Raw genomic sequence first — 21559 nt, forward strand, 5'->3', positions numbered from 1 at the left:
TTAGAAGAGATAAATAGCCTAAATAAATGAATAAATAAATAGAAATTAGTAAAAATAAATAAATAAAGTAATGACAAGAGTGCTGCCCTAATCATTAAGAAAGGAAACACCTGGGAAAAATCAGTCTGGCTTTGAAAGATAAACTTGGTGACTGATGACAATTTATAAAGTGATTCAGCCTGTAACAAATTCACTGAGTGTTGGTTTTCTTTTTTATTACAGTTGTCTGTGAATAGCATTTTAATAATAATAATTTATTACTTTTCCAAAGATACTCAAGACCCCTTTACATGACAAGTTTGATGTAATAATAATAATAATAATAATAATAATAATAATAATAATACCTCAGTAGTATGAATTCTTTGTCTGATGTCAAAAAATAATATTTCAAATATTTCAAAAACGAGTCTCTGAAGTTTTATTTCATAACTTTTATTTTCTGTAGAGTTTACAAACACCAACACTGTAATAAACCTCTGAACACACAGTTTAAGTCTAAGGCAGTCACACCTCAGCTCTGTCCAGGCCCCGCCTCCAGCAGCCTCAGTGAGTGTGCATCCCGGCTCTGTGTCTGCTCTGTCTGTGTATGTAGAGTTTGCAGGATACTTTAATGTTGTATTTCTCTGCATTTTTTACAGAAAATACAGTAAATGCATTTAAAACTCCACTGTCTCCACATGCAGCTGTTGAAATGGTTAAAAATGGTTTTTTGTCATGTCTGTGTCATGTTCAGCCTGGACACAGAGACTATAGTGGAAGGTATCATTTTTGTGTCATATTGCTGGTATGATGTAAAAATGGCAGGCAGCGTGTCCACTCTCATCCATGAACATGGCACCGAAATGAAAACCAAGACGTTCTGCAGCCGCAACGCGCACATGACATCCAGTGTCTCCAGGGTAAATCCTGACAGCTGCTCACATCTAAAGACAATGAGTCATCAGTCACAGACGTTTTAGTCTCACAGTATAAGACGCTGTAAAGACTGGGATCTAATCTAACCCTAACTACTGAAGAAAGTTAAAGTCAACACACATCACTGAGTTCACACAGTAAGTCATATCTCTCCACGCAGCCTCTGTCCATATGAACACATTATTAATATTATTATTATTAGCAGGAGTTGTACTCTAAGTAGCATTGTGCAATAGCATTGTGTGTGTGTGAGGATTGCAAGGTTATGATGCTTGCTTTTGATAACTATAGGTTGGGGAGTTGCTGAAGTCTCAAAAGGGAGCAGGGTGTTACAGATAGTGAAGCCAAGGATGTGTGGAGGGGTTGTTCTTCAGATGCGGGGTGGACATGCCACGAATAGACTGCATAGGTAGAAGATGAGGATAAAAGTAGGCAAGGGCCCGGTTAACTGATAGAGGGGAGACAGCCCTGAGGGGATGGGAGGGTTGTGTCTGTCTCTGTCTTCTCTTCTCTGTTCCACACACAGAAAAATCAGCTGTTGCCAGGCAGGAGTGAAGGAGGTCAAATGGAGTCAGATAACCACGAAGGAGGCGCCTGGGCGAAGGCCAGTCGGGCAACAGCCAATGAAGAAGAGTTCAACCTACATTCCTTGCTTTCTTTGTGTAACAATAATAAAAAGACCGGGTTAGGGGGAAGTTAGTGTGTCAAACTTTGTGAACTGGCACAGCTGCATGTTGTTGTCAGGGAGAGATAGTTTGAACCCGGAGCTCTGTAACGATCCTCTTTTAATTTTGTGAAAGCTTGTTTAATAAATTAGTGAAAAGAATTCGGAATTCGTCTCCTGCATTAACTTCATCAAACGAACACGCGAGTTTACTTGAAATGAGAAAAGGCAGTAAACTCAACAGTAGCTGGTGGCATCATCTGGTGACAACTGACAAACACACCATCAACAAACTCACACACACAAGTCATGTGACAGAGACATATATAACCACGGGAGTATGTCTGCAGGACCAGGCAAAGAACCTATGTGACCAGTATAATGGGCCCCTGTGTCACAGGGCAGCAGACTGACCTCTGCAGTACCACCCAGTGAACACTGAGACTCTCCTGATTCTGTTTTCAGACACTGTTACGTCCCCAAGTGGTCCGGGGGAGTGGGGAGTAACAGTGTTAAAAAAACTGGGGAGAAGGAATAACCAGGCAACAATGGTAAGGTTGCAAATAAGGTAATTTATTATAAATTAAATAAGCTAACCAAAATCCTTTCACAGTAACATAAAACGAGCTCCGGGAAAATGAGTGGAGCCAGTAAAACCTGGGAAAGAATAAGTAACAATCAGGAGCAACAAACAGAAAAAAGGAAACACTCTCCCAGCCACAGGGAGTAACACGCAGACACTACCTCATGTATACACTCAACAAACCAGCCCACTGGCCGATAACAATAATCTTAGTGCTGTCACCACTTGTTCACTCGTGCACACAGCCTTCACGCTGCTATCTGACCCACTGGCCAAGACCAGGCCTCCTCAATCCTCCTTATACTCCAGCTCTGATTGTCAAACCAGGTACAGCTGTGCTGGTTCACCTGCTGGAAAAAGGGGAGGGGCCAAGGACAAAACACACACATACACCACTCCCGCACTTAACAGACACACTGAATGATTCAGTTTCTGACTGGACTACAAACATGGCCAACTTTAGGGAAGATCCTCTGTTTTAAAACGTTTGACTCAGTTGATATTGCTGTTTCTAGATCCAGCTCAGACAGGTCAGATACAGGTAACAGATGAAAAGGTGACAATTCAACACACCTGTACCTGACTCAACTGTGACAAAATAATCTAAACTGAAATCTTTACAAATAGAGGGAAAAACTGAATTGACAGAGTGTAATAAAATAAACACATTATATCCAATCTGTAATATTAAAAATCTAATGAAGTTTAATATCAGACTCACTGCCTCTGTGTGGAAGAAAATATGTCTCAGCAGATTTTGAAACTGTAAAGCCTGTGAATTTCTATCACTGTTTTTTTTCACATTGAAATTATCTATCTGATTTTTTTGACTGCAAATTCAACTTGTGAATTTTTCAAGAGCTAATTTTTCAGTGTTCACATATTCAGAATGAAAAATTCAAGCATTAAAAATTCAAATCATACATATTCAAGTTGCTCAGATTCAGATCCCAAAATTCAAGTTAAAAATTCTGATTCAACATTCAGGATACCAAGTATAAGCAATCCATTCTGTCTCTAATTGAACCAACATCCAGCCAATCAGGTTTCACTCGTGAACCATAGCAACTAATATTCATGCAGAGATGCCAAGATTGAAAAGCATGAATGTAGAAGGTCCTATAATACATCCATGTGGAAAAATGGCTAATGCTATGCTGCTAGTGGAGCAGCTGATGTCGGTCTCCAGTCGTTTGCCACTCATGCTCCACTGTCACACACAGTTTCCCAATGACAAACTTGACGGTTGTCATCCACCGCCAGACTGACGCCCATAAGTTTGTCTCGTCTGCTCTGTTGTTGGAATATGTTTGATGCTTTGACACTAAAATTACACTCAAATAATTTCTTAATCTGAGTCTAATTCTGAGCTAAAGTAGCCTATGTTAGCCTAGCCACTGAAGCCAGTCTCCAGTCAGCAACATGAGTCACTGCTTTGTATGAAAATTTCTGTTTTGATTTGACTCTATAAATAAAAGTGACTTAACAGCTCTGGGTTTGGTGGTGATAATAAAACTACATCAGGTGTAATCATTACATACATAGTCACTTCAGACTATCTGAACATAGGTCTGAGGTCAATGTCAATCATGGCTGGGAATGTCACTATGAAACAGTTTATCTCACTGGATCAGTGTAAACTATCTGTGCCCTTATATAAGAGCAAGGATTAATTGGGGGAAGAAATTTTTCCAGCAGTTTCTTGATAGAATAAATCAGACTATGAACAATGCCGACAGCTCTGTGTTTAGTGCCTGTTAAATGAATGAATTAAAGAAGTTACCAAATGTGTATAATAGTGTCCCCTCCTGACAGACATAGATCCCGCCTGTAGATTCATCACCAGTGTTGGTATTTACAGTAAAACTGCATCAGGTGTAATCAGTACATATATATAGTCATTAGACTATCTGAAGATAGATCAGTGAGGAAATAACCTGAGGTCAATCATGTCTATGTTGGTAGAGAACGGCTAACGCTACGCTACAACCAGTTACTGATTCAAAGTATTTATGGTGAATAATTAGGGATGTAACGTTGTTGAATCAGCTAAAAATCGATATAAATGTGTATAGATTAAAACTGGTTGAGATAAAAATAAATTGCAATACAATTTTCACCATAACAAAGTAAAAGGCATAATCTACTTTTGATTTCAGATGTCACTATGTGTTCGACGTTGTACATCGCATTCAGTTTTTGGTAGGCTGTTCAGACAGAACGAGAGAGATGGCAAGCAATTTTGAAACCCAGCTTTAAGTCAGCAGGGTGGCAACATTTTGGCTTCCCTGTGTTTACGAATGAAAACAGTGAGGAAATCACAGACAAGCTAAAACAGAGTGTAAATATTGTAGGAAGCTGATGTCACAAATAGCACAACCAACATGATACAGCATGTCAACCAGCATCATAGTGAGCTCAATTCGCCACCACCTAAGTGAAAATTGCCGAGAGGACAAACCACACTGAGAGGCAGGTTTGCAAGTCTTCTTGCAACAGCCAGTGCAAGGGCCAAGGAGATTATGACGTGCATTGGTGTTTTAATGTATATAACAAATTATTTTCTCAGAAGAACTTTCACTGAAAGCACATACATGCTTTTTTGTGAGTGTTGTTCTTGTGATAAGATGAGGTCTCTGCCTCATGCTATGTGGATTTGCTTAGTTCTTTCCCCACTGTTTACAGACCAACTTCCCTGAGGCGGAAACAGATGAGGGAGGAGCACGTACCAGTGCCCCTACACCTGCAGCAGAGCAACCTGCTGATGAGGCAGACACAGCAGAAGCTGAGCTGCAACAACCTCCTCCCAAGAGGATGGCATTGGAAGATCTCCGAGAAGGGATTTTCACAAAACCTGCAGAGGCAGCACAGATCAATCACATGAGTGATGTCCACTCAAGTGGTGGAGGGAGAATGGTAAGATGTATCCACTGCCTAGCAAAAGCATACCTCACTACACCAGCCACCTCTGTTCCTAGTGAAGGGGTTTTTTCAACCGCAGGGGACATTATGCAGAGATCTCAGCTTCCATCTGAGAATGTTGACATGTTGATTTTCTTAAGGAAAACATGTAAATATAAGGGTACACATGCAAGACTTAGTTTATTTACTTATTTACTTCTTTTCTTTTTATTTAGTTATTTTGATGTGGGATTTGTTTTAAAAACCCAATTTATTTTTATAATTATCTTTATATTATTTTTTTATTCTTTTTTTGTTATTTAAGGTAAAATACAATTTTAGTTGCAGTTTTGAAAAGAGAACACAAATGGTGCTTTGCACAGTATATAAATAAAGAAACATTTTCCAGTCATAATTTGTCTGCCACTCATTCTGTAAAAAAAAAAAAACTGAGAAAATCGTGAAATGTTTCACAAGAGCACAAGAACAGAGGAGAATGCAGATTGAGAAACACTGGAGTCCACACTTTAACCATGAACCCCCTCATGGTTTCCATAGAGGTCTGCAAGCTTCCTGAACCTTGGCCCCCACTCTCTCAGAAAGTCATAGTTCTGCTCAGACTCTAACAAGTTCATTGAATTTAATGAATCCAATGAGTCTAGTGAGTTTAATGAGCTGAGCGAATCTGCAGTCGACCCGTTGCCTTCAAAGGCATAGGTCTGCAGAGAGTCGTAAGGGGGTGCTGTCTGATCCAGGTCTGCCTCTTGCAGTTTGTCTTTGATGAACTCCTGGAACAGCTGGTTTTTGTCCATGCTGGACTCTGGTGTTCTGGGGAGTCCTGGCGGGTGGAGGTTGGGGTCTCGGAGGGTTTGGATCGTTTGGTTCAGGTGTCTCAGAGCAACCATGTCGAAGGCCTCAGTGTCTTCCTCACCTCCGCCTTCATCATCATAACGGACGATGTTCTCACGAATCTCTCTCTCATCGTTCATCATCAGAGGCTCCCTCTTCCTGTGTCTGATGGCGACTGTTACCATGACAACACCTGAGGAGAAAGGATAGGGCCGAGTCAAACTACTCACACTGTATAGATAAAGTTAACAACAATCAGCTAACAAAAGCTGCTTTATATTCAGATCCTTCTTAAAATGACCAAAATTCAGCTGGAGTTCTGCCTCTGCCAACCAGTCACAGTTAATTTTGCAATGTCACAGTGACCTTGACCTTTGACCTTTGACCACCAAAATCTAATCAGTTCATTTTTAAGTGAATGTTTGTACCAAATTAGAAGTTCCCTCAGAGTGTTCCTGAGAGACGAGAGATGTGAAATGAGTTAAAGGAACAGTGTTTTTGTTTTGTTTTAATTAATCACAAATCTACTGCTGTCATGACTGTAGGTGGTTGCTATCATGATTGTGGGTTGTTGCTGCCCTGTCTTAGGTCATACCCAGCAGTGTGAGGACACAGGTGAGGATGGCGGCGGCGGCGACAGTGCTCAGTCCAACCACCAGCGGCGTCGCTCTTTGGCTGCAGGAGCGCTGGTGTCCATCAAGGTCACAGTTGCAGACAGTGACGGACAGCGTGTTGGTGCTGCTGAGAGATGGACTGCCGCTATCTGAAATCACCACTGTCAGGAAGTGAACCAACTGATCCTGCTGCAGGAAACCACCACGCCGAGTCAGGACGGACGCTGTGTTGTCTGAGGACATACAGGATTAAATACCTGAGTGATGTCAGCAGGTAGAAAAACCCTGCTGGACCTTAAAAAAAAAAAAAAAATCACCTGAGCTGAGAGAACCTGTTCAGATTTAGGGGCTTGACAACATATTCGGGTCCAACCATTCATTGAACGTGCTCATTTTTTGGTGAATGATGAAATGAACGTATCTGTTTGCAACTAATGAACGTCACGCACCAGAAGGTGGCGGTAGTGAACCAAAGAGCTGTTTGCCAACTGCCAAAAAAAAACACCAGAAGAAGAAGAACTGCCTGCCTGCCTGCCTGCCTGCCTGCCTGCCTGCCTGCCTGCCTGCCTGCCTGCCTGCCTGCCTGCCTGCCTTTTTTTTTTTTTTTTTTGGTTTTACAGCAACATACAAGGGTTTACAGCACTCATCATGTGTTGCTGTGGTGTCTAGTGCTGGCAGCAGAAAGAGCACAGCTGACGTCAGTTTGTATGAAAATCTGAAGACTTTATGAACAAATCAGTTTAGATTTCAACTGAGAAAATCTGAATAAAAAGCCATCAGTTACGAATCTGAGACGACACCTTGAGGTGAAGCGTCCTACCAGTGTTAAAAATCTTCTGAGTGAATGATGATCAGAAGAAATTGTTAAGACAGAGTAAGACCATGAACCAACAGAGCCCCCCCAGTCAAACTCATGGACACATAAAACATACACTCACATTGTTTTTTCTTATCAGTGATTTGATGGTGGGATGAGGAGGTGGAGGAGGAGATTCATTTTAACCTTTGTGAACTGAACTAACTGTGAAGAACACTGAACACTGCATATCAATATATATGTCTGTTATTATTATTATTATTTTTTTTTTTAATTATAGTATAATTATATATATTTTTTTATAATAATTATAATTACAGTAAATAATTTTGAGTGCAAACCGATCTTTTACAACATGATCATCACACTAACAGTGTTTAATCCTCCTGGTTCTATATTTTACTTCTGGTTAAAGCTGAATTAACTGGTTCTCAACTTTGGGGACAAGTACATGAAAACAACTTTCTCTGTGAATGAAGTTTGTTTTGTTGCCACGGAGATACTGTCCAAAAAAAGCCAGTAAGTGGACCTTGAGTTAAGAATGTTCTGTCACATCTATTTCTAAACTAAGATTCTGTCTGGTTTAACTGTTTCAGGTCTGAGCCTATACCTGTGCAAAGTGTAGTTATTTAAGGTCAAACTTTTAAGGTGGACTGTACCTTTGTTGTCTCTCAGGGTGAAGTTGAGGTTTTCAACAGCCTCATTGGTCAAAGAGAACAGGAAGTGATGCCCATCTTCTGGTTCATCTCGGTCCACAGCGCTGAGAGTCTCAATGATCTGATGGTCAAATGTCAAACACAGAAAACACGATGATGTACAAAATGACTCAGAGAAATTATTTGTTAAAACACAGAATCTCTAGTTCATGATTCTGATCAGCCTCCCTTTACAACAATTACATATTTACAAAAAAAAAACTACAAATCACTTTGATTTTTTGTGTTTCAGTCCATGAATTACAAATCCACTCTGCTTTGTCCTCTGCTGATCATTATATGAACTCTGTTTTGTTTTTTTAAATCCTGGTCACGTAATCAGATTAGAGTAGCAATGATGGGACCTTTGAATAGATGAAGATCAAAAACAATCTCAAATGATTTATCTCAGTAGTAATATAGAGGTCAGAGGTCACACCTGACAGACTATGCTACCCAAGTTAATCTACCACTTCAGTATTTGGCTCAACAGCACTGAGGCAGACCAACATCTGCATCAATATTTACTGCACTTTACTTTATTGTCGTCATGATCTGCAACTAAAAAGGACTCCTGGTTTGAACTTTGTTTATTATTTCCTATTTTATTTAGAAATATCCTTGTGTGTCATAGTTTTACTTGCTTTCTTTGGTTGTGTCTGAAATCACACACTCATTCACTCCTCCCTCCTCACTGTCCAGACAGTTCTCCATAGCAGATGATACACTGAGCTTATCAGTTAAATTGAAAAACACTTTCAAACACTACATGGGTCATTTTCTCTGCACAGTTTTTCAGTCTTTCACCAAGTACAGTGCATGATGGTAAATATTTCTTGGTTAGTGACCATCAGTTGTACACCACTTTTTATGTTGCATTGTGGGATACTATTAGACCACTATATAGGGTATAATAATTCTCACTATACATTTGGACAGCACTACAAAATGGTGAACTCACTGTGTAGTGGACTATAGAGGGAGTGGTGAGTAATTTCAGACACAGCCTTTTACCTGCCTTTTTAAGTCATCTGTTCCAGTGTGGATCACCTGTTCATTTTCTGTCAATTAACCTTTTATGTTGCTGAGTTTTGGCCTTAGGCTTTGGACTTTGATTCCTTGCCGACCCAGATCGGATTTTGTTTCACCTGCAAAGTAAGATTCTTGTATTTAGTATCTAGTCCAAGTACAGGTTTAGCAAGGCAGTGAGAGAAGCTAAACGACTGTACTCTGAGAAACTTCAGCTCCAGTTCTCAGCCAACGACTCTGCTTCTGTCTGGAAAGGGCTCAGACAGATCACTAACTACAAACCTAAACCCCCCCACTCCATTAACGATTTCCGTCTGGCCAATGATCTGAATGAGTTCTACTGCTGCTTTGAAAGACAATGGGACAAGCCTAACACTAACCTCAGAGCCACATCAGAACCCCCCTCCTCCTCCCCTACCAAAGGAACGTCTCTCTCTATCCTGGAGAGAGATGTCAACAGGCTTTTTAAGAAGCAGAACCCCCGCAAAGCAGCCGGTCCTGACGCTGTCTCTCCATCATCCCTGAAGCACTGTGCTGATCAGCTGTCTCCGGTGTTCACGGACATCTTCAACACCTCACTGGAGACCTGCCACGTGCCAGCCTGCTTCAAATCCTCCACCATCATCCCTGTCCCCAAAAACCCAAGGCCCACAGGTCTAAATGACTACAGACCCATTGCCCTGACCTCTGTGGTCATGAAATCATTTGAGCGTCTTGTCCTGTCCCATCTCAAATCCATCACTGACCCACTCCTGGACCCCCTGCAGTTCGCCTACAGAGCCAACAGGTCTGTAGACGACGCCGTCAACATGGCTCTCCACTTCATCCTCCAGCACCTGGACTCCTCAGGGACCTATGCCAGGATCCTGTTTGTGGACTTCAGCTCTGCCTTCAACACCATCATCCCGGCTCTGCTGCAGGACAAGCTCTCCCAGCTGAGCGTTCCTGACTCCACCTGCAGGTGGATCACCGACTTCCTGTCTGACAGGAGGCAGCACGTGAAGCTAGGAAAGCACGTGTCTGACTCCCAGACCATCAGCACTGAATCCCTGCAAGGCTGCGTTCTTTCTCCTCTGCTCTTCTCCCTGTGCACTAACATCTGCACCTCCAGCCATCAGTCTGTCAAGCTCCTGAAGTTTGCAGACGACACCACTCTCATTGGACTCATCTCTGATGGCGATGAGTCTGCCTACAGGTGGGAGACTGACCGTCTGGTGACCTGGTGCAGGCAGAACAACCTAGAACTAAACGCTCTGAAGACAGTGGAAATGATAGTGGACTTCAGGAAGAGCCCAGCCCCACCCACCCCCATCACCCTGTGCAACTCCCCCATGGCTACCGTGGAGCATTTCCGCTTCTTGGGAACCACCATCACAGAGGATCTCAAATGGGAGCTGAACATCAGCTCCCTCATCAAAAAAGCTCAGCAGAGGATGTATTTCCTGAGGCAGTTGAAGAAGTTCAACCTGCCAAGGACTATGATGGTGAACTTCTACACCTCCGTCATTGAGTCCATCCTCACCTCCTCCATCACCATCTGGTACGCTGCTGCCACGGAGAGGGACAATAACAGACTGCAGCGTATCATCCACTCTGTGGAGAAGGTGATTGGCTGCAATCTTCCATCCCTCCAGGACCTGTACGCCTCAAGGACTCTGAGGCGTGCAAGGAAGATTGTAGCTGACTCCTCCCACCCTGGACACAAACTTTTTGTGACACTCCCCTCTGGCAGGAGGCTGCGGTCCTTCAGGACCAAAACCTCTCACCACAAAAACAGCTTCTTCCCATCTGCTATTAGCCTTATCAACAAGGCTAGAGAGCCCCACTGTCACTGATCCCCCTGATCCTCAATTGCACCAATCACCAGAACAAATTCCTTGTATGTGAAAACATACTTGGCAATAAAATTGATTCTGATTCTGATTCTGATTTTCTTTGTCAAAAAACTTCTGAACTGTGCCTGCACTGTCTTTGTTGTCTGCATTTGGGTCCAGTTGTCCTAAGTCCTGAAGGTTACCATGTCTCAACATGTAACTAAATTGCTAAGTTAATGAAGTTGAGGACTGATATGATTTCACACTGTCAGTTTAATCTGTGAGTTGCTTAGTTCACAGCTTTGCTCAGTGTGAAAGTGTCTGCCTGATTCTGCTGCCATCATTTCTGGTGAGTGATGTATAAAAAAGGGTTTTATTGTAGACTGTAAGATGGACCACAATTACGGTTGGACTGTACAGCAAATAAATGACTCACAGGCAGGTTTTGCAGGTGTAACCAATGAGGCCTTTTATTTATCCCTTTTCTGGAGCAAGCATCCCAGCATCAGACCAGCAACACACAAGTTGTTAAAATGGTGCCCTTTTGTACTGTGCACCGGCCAATCACCACGGGAGACTCCACTCACAGGGGTCCAGTGCTTGTTCACAGATTAACACCTTTTTTCTTTTCTTACAGCCCCACACACACATACATATTCTCACACCCCCATACACACATATTCACTTCCTCACTATCAAACGAAACCCAAACCCACACTCCATCTACTACAATAAAATACACATTTTCTGAATCACCCCACACCAATTTACACTTGGTTTAGCCCAGAACTATAAAACATGAGGACCGTTGTCAGGGGAAGCCTTTTGCCCGAACACCCTGCAGACAAAAGACTGGTAAGTAGTTAACCCATTTATGCTCCCTCATTGCACCTTCACAGACTTATTGCACATACACATTACATCAACCATTACATTATTTCAGCTCAACTCCAAGCCCATTGTCTTGTTCCTTAACACATGGCTGCACATTTACTCACATGTCCCTCTTTTCCAGGTGGAGCTGCGTGGCCTACACAGCACCCGCCATCCAATAACAATTAAAAGAGGACAAACCCATGGACACAAATATTCCAGTCAATTGTGCAAAGTCTAGCTATACCATGTGCAAAATGCAATGTTGTCAAATGTATTGTGCCAATCTTCAATAAAGTGCATGTGTTCCTATTAAAGTGTCTGTGCAATTACTGAGGTGCATATGTTCCCATACCCCTAACAGTCAAAGTGCATGGTGCCATATTTACATTGTCAGGTGATGAAGTGCTCTTTGTCACATAGACAAAGCAAGGGACATAAACATATACTAAAAATATTGGTGTAAAGGAAATATTCAAAGAAAATCAATCAATCAATAGCTGGCCATAATGTGGTGAAAGTTTTTGACGTGTGAAGCATTTTCCCAGTAACCACTCTGTCAAATTAAATCTCACTAGCCTTTACAGTTTTTGAGATATTTAGAGTCATGTTGTGTTTGCTGTTTTTATTATCAGACTTTTTTTTTTAACAGTAAATATTGTGGGTTTTTTTGTTGTTTTTTTTGTATTTGTGTTGATTTAAAAATGATTATTTATTCAAATAAAACAACCGATTCAGATGCTAAAATGAACATAATTATGATGGCAGCAAAAACTCAAACAGTAAGAAGTTAAATATTAAAATGTACGGTCTGTAACATACCTGTCCAGGTTTGGTGTTCTCACAGACGAACATTTGGTATTCTATGGCGAAGCTTGGAGCGTTATCGTTAATGTCTGTCACAGACACCAGAACCACAGCTTTCCCCACCTGAGAAGGATCCACTGACACACAGACAAACATCTGTCAGATGTCTGTTACAGACAGGAAGTTGTCAGAATAAATTGGCCGAAGACATTATTAAAGTCACATTAAAATCTGACTTACAGCTCTCTGTGGCGAGGATGGTGATGTTGTGCAGAGCAGAGATCTCTCTGTCCAGAGGTCGGTTTGTTCTGATCAGACCTGAACTACTGTCAATGTTAAAGTAATGCTCCACATCAGACCTCCTGTCTATAGAGTACCTACAATGACAGTTACAGATAGTTACAGTCAGACAGATACAGCTACACACAATTAGAGTCAGACAGTCACAGTCAAGACAGATACAATTGCCCTCAGTTACAGTCAGACAGATAAAGTACAGTCAGTGACAGACAGATACAGTTACAGACAGTTACAGTCAGACAGATACAGTTACAGACAGTTACAGTGAGACATTTACAGTTACAATCAGTTACAGTCAGACAGATACAGTACAGTCAGTGACAGACAGATACAGTTACAGACAGTAACAGACAGATACAGACAGTTACAGTCAAGACAGATACAGATTTATTTAGTATCACTGATTTAACTTCATACCTGACAGGACTGTTGGTGGCATCTGGGTCGTGAGCTGAAACTGATCCCACATCTGTTCCTACTGCAGCAGCCTCTGAGATCACCATCTGACTGATGGAGGAAGAGAAGACCGGTGGCTCGTCCTCGTTTTCCACAAGCAGACGAATTGTTGCCATGTCACTGAACGGACCCACAGACAGGAAACGGGTGTCCACATAATGATTGGACGCCTCAACATGCAAAGTGTAGCTGGACTTGGTCTCGAAGTCCAGAGTCTGGAGGGAGGAGAGGGAAACTGATATGACGGTTGTTGTTCCAGCTTGGTTCAGTTGTTAGACTAACAAAACATGTGATGAGATAATGAGCCAGAAAAACATCATCCTTCATGAGAAAATCATGGTCTTCCGCTCTGACAGAAACAGCCGCAGACACTGTCTTTCTGTCAGAGCGGAAGACCATGATTTTCTCATGAAGGATGATGTTTTTCTGGCTCATTATCTCATCACATGGGGACTAGTGGCTAGTGGCTAATCCATTAAAATGATTTTAACCACTGGAGGTTATATGGTGTAACTGACACACACACTGTATAATATTTTCATTTTAGTAAATAATGTACTGCTGAGCCTTTCTGTGTGTTACACTGGCCTCACCCTACAGTCCAAAGACATGCACAGTAGGTTAAATGGTGATCCTAAAGTGCCCATAGGTGTGAATGTGAGCATTTGAGCAAATACAAGACCTACTTATAGCTAGGCTGCTGGGGCAGCAGGAACACAGCAGGATCGCATCACTTAATTAGCACCTACACAGGTGAGTATCAGGTAATCATATCATCCACATTCTGCTTGAGGTCCTTTATGCCACTTTACTCAAATTAACATTAGTATTCAAATTAACATAACTCAAAATAAATGTTAAAATACTGCATCCTACAGATTTTCCTTATTTAACATAAAAACAGGCTCCAACAGGGACATATTTACTTCATGGAGCCTGATTTCAAAGGACTTACTAAAATTTCCTGTGGAAGAAGAAATAACAGATGATTTTGTTTTTGCAACACTGACATAAATCTAAATTTAAAACTAAGTGTTTCCAGCAGCTGTTCAACAGTGGAGGACCCTCCTCTGGGACTGACAAAAAAACTAATACAACACAGAACTGTAGAAACTGATACAATGATCAGACCCAGTTTAGAGCTGCAGATGTTTTGAGAGCTGATGACTGAAATCCTCTGAATCAGTTCAAAATCTGGATGAAGACACTAACAAAACAGAGAGAACACATCTGACCAAGAACAAGAATATTGGTCCATGACAGAAGACGAACATGTCAGTGATTTCCAGGAAGACACTGGTCACCAGTAACCTCTACAATATGTCTGGTACCTGCTATAAGAAAACCAGGTCCTGCTACACAGAAACCAGTATCTGCTACCCTGGAACCATTTCCTGCTGCATGGGGCCAGTACCTGCTACACTGGGACCAGTTCCTGCTGCACTAGAACCAGTACCTGTTACACAGAAACCAGTAACAGCTACAAGGACACCTACTATACTCGAACCAGTACCTACAAGGATATTGCTAACTATTGCAGAGTCACCAGTATGTTCACCAGCCCTTACTGGAAAGTATGTTCTATAAAGAGACCAACCTCTCTTTTAGTGTGCCGAGTCCTTACAGGTAATGAACCAGTACCTTGTTCAGGATGACCATTCCCTCCTGTGTATTTGGATCAGTGTGGATCCTGAAGGTTCCCAGTCCGTCCCCATCCAGGATCCTGTAGTCCATCTCAGCGTTTGGACCAACATCCAGATCGAGAGCTTTGATCTTAGCAACCACAGCTGACACCAAGACAGACTCTGGAACACTGAATTGGTAACTCTCTGTAGGAGACAGACAGGTACACAGACAGGTAGACAGACAGGTCGACAGGTACACAAACAGGTAGACAGACAGGTACAGCTATTGTCACACACCTTTGTAATTAAATGCCTCTGTGATGTTTCAAACATGTTTACTCCACGACTTTAACAACAGGAAACTCATCAGCTTCATGTTGTCATGGACTGGTGAACAGGTAAACAAGTAAACGAGTAAACAGGTGAACCTGTCAGGTGGTTTCATTCATCAAACTCCTGAACACTGGTTTATTGGAGCCTTAAAGCTGTTTAGGAGTCTGCCTGTCTGTCTGCCTGTTTGTCTGTTTGTTAGCGACAGTAGAGGGAACTGACCCAGTGTTTGGAAATCCAATAAAATGACTCACTATTTCAGCTCCCACACAGACACACATAGGTCAGGTGCTCCGAGCTCACCAGCCTGAATGCTCCTGATCCTGATCTGCTGATGTGACGTAGCTGTCTGCAGGGTGTTGGTGGGCTCTGAGCATGCTCAGATCAGCTTTCTGTGATCAACACTCAGGCCTGAGTAAACACATTTGTCAGAACCTGACTTTTCCAAAAACCAGATGACACACAGTGAAGCCCAGCTCTTAGGCTCCTTGTGGTCTGAGGGTCTGGTGGTTTGTCATAATTAAAGGTCAAAGGTAAGACTCACTGCGGGGGAAACGAGGAGGGTTGTCATTCACATCTGTCAGTGTCACAGTAACGGAGGTGGTTCCTGACAGACCCCCTATCTGACCAATCATGTCTTTGGCCTGGATGACCAACAGGTACTGATCCCGCACCTCCCGATCCATGTCAGCTAAAGCCGTTCGCACCACACCTGCAGGACAGGTAATTCACAGACGTCATCAACACTAGGCCACTGATTGAGTCCCCAGGTTCTCCAGTCAGTGTTTTACTGAAATTGTTACAACAGTTCAGTTACATCATCGTTGTTTTCTTCACTGCAGCTGAACAAACATTAAACACTTTAAATCAGCTGATTATCACCACATTTCAGCCGATGAGAGGAGACGTCATGTGACTGAAGCAAAGCAGTTTATACACAATGCGTAGATACATGGTGCATTTAGAGCTGCTTATCACAACATAATCTACACACACACACACACACACACACACACACACACACATACACCTTTTAATCTGATCTGTCTGACTTTCCCCTTAATTGCTGAATTGGAAGCTACAAATCAGAAGCTAACTGAGTACCCTATCATATCAAGAACTACATCATATGTATGTCCTTTTTTAAAATAGTCTCCTATAATTTCACTCTCCACCTCCATTCTTTCAAACTCATGTTGAAATTCCTTTAGAAACACTATTGAGAGTATGTGGAAGAAATAGGAAATGACATGCAATTGTCTATAGGGGCTCTGTCCAATCACAAACGAGGTGTTGTCCTGCCCTTTGCGTGATTCAATTCAATTCAATTCAATTTTATTTGTATAGCGCCAAATCATAATATACATTATCTCAAGGCACTTTACAGGGTAAGGTCAAGACCTTACTTTGTTACAGAGAAAAACCCAACAGTTCCCACAACGAGCAAGCGCTTGGCGACAGGGGGGAGGAAAAACTCCCTTTTAACAGGAAGAAACCTCCAACAGAACCGGGCTCAGGGTGGGCGGCCGTCTGCCTCGACCGGTTGGGTTTAGGGGAAGATAGAAAGAGGGGGAGGGGGAGGAGAGGGGAGAGAAGAGAGAGAGACCAGGAACAGCTGTGTCGGTAATGGCGTTATTAATAATAAAGACAGGTAATAGTAATAGTAAAGATGAGTAGTGGTGGATCTGGATCCTGCTGTTCCCGAGGCAGAGATACCTGCAGAATGAGGACAGAGAGAGGGAGAGAGAGGAGAAGCACAAAACTACGGGAGAGAAAAAAAAAAAAAAAAAAACAAAGTTAATGGCATGAAGTCATTGAGAGAGAGCGGGGGAGAGAGACAGAAATAGGGAGAGAGCGCCCAGTGAATCATGGGAATCCCCCAGCAGTTTAGCTCTATAGCAGCATAGCTAAGGGATGGGTCAGGACATACCCGAGCCAGCCCTAACTATAAGCTTTACTAAACAGGACAGTTTTAAGCCTGATCTTAAAGGTAGAGAGGGTGTCTGCCTCCCGAACCCACACTGGGAGCTGGTTCCACAGGAGAGGAGCCTGATAGCTGAAGGCTCTGCCCCCCATTCTACTCTTACTAACTCTGGGAACCACAAGTTGACCTGCATTTAGAGAGCGAAGTGTCCTATTGGGAAAATAGGGAACTATAAGCTCTCCAAGGTACGATGGTGCCTGACCATTAATGGCTTTGTAGGTGAGGAGGAGGATTTTAAATTCGATTCTGGATTTTACAGGGAGCCAATGCAGAGAGGCTAACACAGGAGAGACGTGATCTCGTTTCCTCGTTCCTGTCAGTACTCGTGCTGCCGCATTCTGGATCAATTGGAGGCTTTTTACTGAATTTTTGGGACATCCTGACAATAAAGAGTTACAGTAGTCCAGTCTTGAGGTAACAAATGCATGAACTAGTTTTTCAGCATCCTTTAGACATAGAATGGGTCTGATTTTAGCAATATTGCGCAGGTGGAAGAAGGCTGTCCTAGAGACTTGCTTTATATGTGAAGTAAAGGACAAGTCCTGGTCAAAAATGACACCAAGGTTTCTGACTGTAGCACTGGAGGCCAAGGTGATGTCATCCAGAGTCAGTATATTATCACATAGTGTATCTCTGAGGTGTTTTGGGCCAATTACAATAACTTCAGTTTTGTCTGAATTTAAGAGTAAGAAATTACTGGTCATCCAGATTTTTATGTCCTTAAGACACACCTGAAGCTTGGCTACCTGGTTAGTCTCACCTGGCTTCATGGATAAGTACAGCTGGGTGTCATCTGCGTAACAATGGAAATTCATCTGGTGCCTCCTAATAATGTTTCCCAGAGGAAGCATATATAGACTGAAGAGCATTGGTCCTAGCACAGAACCTTGTGGAACTCCATGACTGACTTCTGTGATGATAGAGGAGTCATTGTTAACATGAACAAACTGGAGTCTATCTGACAGATATGACTTAAACCAGCTTAGTGCGGTTCCTTTGATGCCGACCATATGTTCTAGTCTCTGTAATAAAATCTTATGATCGATGGTGTCAAATGCGGCACTAAGATCTAGTAGGACAAGTATAGAGACAAGTCCATTGTCTGAGGCTATGAGGAGATCATTGGTAACCTTAACCAGAGCTGTTTCTGTGCTATGATGGACTCTAAAACCTGACTGAAAGTCTTCAAACAAACCATTCCTGTGCAAGTAATCACATAACTGGCTTGCAACGACCCTCTCAAGGATTTTGGAGATAAAGGGGAGGTTGGATATAGGTCTATAATTGGCTAAAACGTCAGGATCAAGAGTAGGCTTTTTAAGTAGAGGTTTAATTACTGCAACTTTAAAAGCCTGCGGTACATAACCAGTTGATAAAGATAAGTTAATCAGACTTAATATAGAGGTGTCAAGTAAAGGAAAAACCTCTTTGAACAACCTTGTTGGAACAGGGTCTAGAAGACAGGATGATGGTTTAGATAAATAAACTGTTGAAGTGAGCTCAGGGAGATGTACAGGAGAGAAACAGTCAAAATATAAGCCAGTTACAGTTGACTCTGAGGCTGCTGAACTGGACAATACATCTGAACCAGCTGTGGGGAGGAGATGGTGAATTTTTTCTCTAACAGAGACAATTTTATCTGTAAAGAAGCTCATGAAGTCATTACAACTGAGGGCTAAAGGTATAGATGGGTCAACAGAGCTGTGGCTGTCTGTCAGCCTGGCTACAGTGCTGAACAGAAACTTGGGATTGTTCTTGTTTTCTTCTATCAATGATGAATAATAGGATGTTCTGGCTTTACGGAGGCTTTTTTTATACGCCAACAGGCTGTCTTTCCAAGCCTTTAAAGATTCATCCAGGTTAGTAGAACGCCACCTTCTTTCTAGCTTCCTTGAATTTTGCTTTAAAGCTCGTGTTTCTGAGTTGTACCATGGAGCTAGCCTTCTCTGACTCACTACCTTCTTCCTCAGAGGGGCCACAGTATCTAGAGTTGCACGCAGTGAGGCTACAGTACTATCAACAAAATCATCAACCTGTGTGGCTGTGAAGTTAAGAGAGCTGTTCCCTACTGCATTGATACATGGCAGTGGGCTAAGTACTGATGGGATCCTTTCTTTAAATTTGCTAATGGTATTGTCAGAGAGACACCTGCTGTAATAGATTTTTTCCCCAGATGCTGTGTAGTCCATGACTGAAAACTCAAATGTTAACAGAGAATGGTCAGATAAAAGAGGGTTTCTGGGAGAAACTGTTAGATATTCAATGTCAATCCCATAAGTCAGAACCAGATCAAGGGTATGATTAAAAGAGTGAGTGGGTTCATTAACATGCTGAGAGAAGCCAATTGAGTCTAATAATGAATTGATCTGAAATGTTATTTTGTTTTGTGAATTGTTGTTTTGTTTTCTAAAATGTTATTTAGTTTTCTCAATTGTTGTGTTTTGACCTTCAGGGCCACCATAGGCTGTTTTCAGGTGAGTTCAGATGTTCTCTCACCTGTCTTTGGCTCCACAGAGAAGTATGGCTGACCCTGTAGGATGCTGTAAACCAGTCTGGCAGAGTTTCCATAAGTTGGATCATCAGCATCTGTGGCCACCACAGTCACCACCGACGTACCTGTAGAGACAGAACACAGTGATTCACCTGAACACAACATCTGTATACATCTGGATACACCTGAATACTCCATTTAACAAACTCAGCAGGTGTGTCACTGAGTAGGGAAAACCTGTTAGAAAACAGGTTGGTGAACAGGTTGGTGGTGAACCGTCACCCAGCTGCCTAGGTTTTCTGGCTGCTTGGGAACTGCTGAGGGGAGAGTACAGAAGAGGCTACAGAAGGCGGTAAGGAGGTGCAGAGGGAGGTACAGAAGGACGTACAGAAGGAGCTACAGAAAGAGGTGCAGAAGGATGTACAGAAGGAGGTACAGAAGAAGGTACAGAAGGAAGTACAGAAGTAGGTAAGGAGGAGATACAGAAAGAGGTAAGGAGGTACAGATGGACATACAGAAGGAACTACAGAAGGAGTTACAGAAGGAGGTAAGGAGGTACAGAAGAAGCCACAGAAGGAGCTACAGAAGGACGTAAGGAGCTACAGAAGGAGGGAAGGAGGTACAGAGAGAGGTACAGACGGATGTACAGAAGGAGCTACAGAAAGAAGTATGGAAGGACGTACAGAAGGAGCCACAGGAGGAGTTACGGAAGGAGGTAAGGAGGTACAGAAGGAGCTACAGAAGGAGGTAAGAAGGTAAGGAAAGAGGTACAGAGGGAGGTAAGGAGGTACAGAAGAAGCTACAGAAAGAGGTACAGAGGGAGGTAAGGAGGTACAGAAGAATCTACAGAGGGAGGTAAGGAGGTCCAGAGGGAGGTACAGATGGAGGTACACTGTAAACTAAATATGAAGCACATGGAGCAAGAGAGAGAGAGGGAGAGAGAGAGAGAGAGAAAACATTGCTAACTGCTAAGCTAAAGTAACTAGCAGCTCTGAATAGCTGTGGTTTAAAAGGAAGGAGTGTGATCGAACAGGACTAGTGTTTGTCACATCAGCACCTATAGACTCAACAAAATGTTCTTTCTGTCTGTCTGCTATTAAAACAAACCTCTCTGAACTTCATGTATTCATCATGTTCATGGTCTCATGTTGTCATCATCTCTATAGACTCAGACTGGAAACAGTCTGGCCAAAGATGGAAAGAACAGCTGATGGAAGCATCATCAGAGGACAGATCTGACCTGGTTTAGGTTCAAGCTCACCTACAGGAGATCGCTCAGCCACTCTGGCAGTGTACGGTCCATCCAGGAACTTGGGCTCATTGTCATTGATGTCTTGGACTTTGATGATGAACTGGGACTCGGGTTCGACCGGTAGGTTAGTGTTTCGGTCTCGAGCCTGAGCTCTCAGGGTGTAGTACGCCTGCTGTTCCCGGTCCAGCCTCTTGGTGGCATGGATGTCTCCTGTGTTCTCATCAATGGTGAAGATGGATGTTGCACCTTCACCGTTCAGGACGTACCTCACCTGCCCATCACCTTTATCCAAGTCAGAGTGGAGCTGCAGGGACCAGAAACCAGTTAAACCAGTTAAACCAGTTAAACCACCAGAGGAAACCAGTTAATCCATCAGAGGAGACCAGTGGAGGTAAAGGAGCAGGAGTCAGACTACTGGTCTGTCAGAGTTAGAGGTTTCATATGGAGATCATTAGCTTAGCTTAGCAAAAAGACTGGAAGCTGGGGGAAATTGCTAGCTTAGCTTATCTTATCTTAGAGACAGTTAGCCTTTTCTCAGAGTTACAAGTTGAATGTTG

General features: G+C 42.6%; 1 protein-coding gene across 4 annotated transcripts; it reads right to left on the reverse strand.

The window, feature by feature from the left end:
• Window positions 1-5: 5 nt before the first annotated feature.
• Window positions 6-21337, reverse strand: LOC139629865 (cadherin-7-like). 4 transcript variants are annotated; one of them, XM_071492776.1, is made up of 10 exons: window positions 21012-21337; window positions 19756-19875; window positions 15820-15987; window positions 14962-15149; window positions 13282-13535; window positions 12805-12941; window positions 12580-12701; window positions 8006-8123; window positions 6511-6762; window positions 6-6108 (listed from the first exon to the last, which is right to left on the reverse strand). In XM_071492776.1, the coding sequence occupies exons 3-10, from the start codon at window positions 15959-15961 to the stop codon at window positions 5594-5596; spliced, it is 1728 nt and encodes a 575-aa protein (XP_071348877.1). In that variant the 5' UTR covers window positions 15962-15987; window positions 19756-19875; window positions 21012-21337; the 3' UTR covers window positions 6-5593. The 4 variants fall into 4 exon arrangements, with proteins under 4 accessions (XP_071348877.1, XP_071348876.1, XP_071348878.1 ...); XM_071492775.1 differs by lacking the exon at window positions 21012-21337 and having other exon boundaries at window positions 19756-19948; XM_071492777.1 differs by lacking the exons at window positions 14962-15149; window positions 15820-15987; window positions 19756-19875; window positions 21012-21337 and adding an exon at window positions 13914-14872.
• Between the last annotated feature and the right edge of the window lie 222 nt (window positions 21338-21559).

The sequence above is a fragment of the Trachinotus anak genome, unplaced genomic scaffold (genome assembly GCF_046630095.1).
Source record: "Trachinotus anak isolate AG129_WGS33_773 ecotype Australia unplaced genomic scaffold, CSIRO_AGI_Tana_v1 ptg000012l, whole genome shotgun sequence".
NCBI classification, from domain to species: Eukaryota; Metazoa; Chordata; class Actinopteri; order Carangiformes; family Carangidae; genus Trachinotus; species Trachinotus anak.

Bases quoted from the DNA above. Each gene is read 5' to 3' on its own strand.
- LOC139629865 (XM_071492775.1), bottom strand. From the start codon at position 19,948: ATGGAGTATTCAGGTGTATCCAGATGTATACAGATGTTGTGTTCAGGT. The intron at 12,942-13,281 runs GTATGAAGTTAA...CTGTCATTGTAG, and splicing joins GCCACCAACAGTCCTGTCAG to GTACTCTATAGACAGGAGGT. The intron at 8,124-12,579 runs GTATGTTACAGA...TTTGACCATCAG, and splicing joins AGAACACCAAACCTGGACAG to ATCATTGAGACTCTCAGCGC.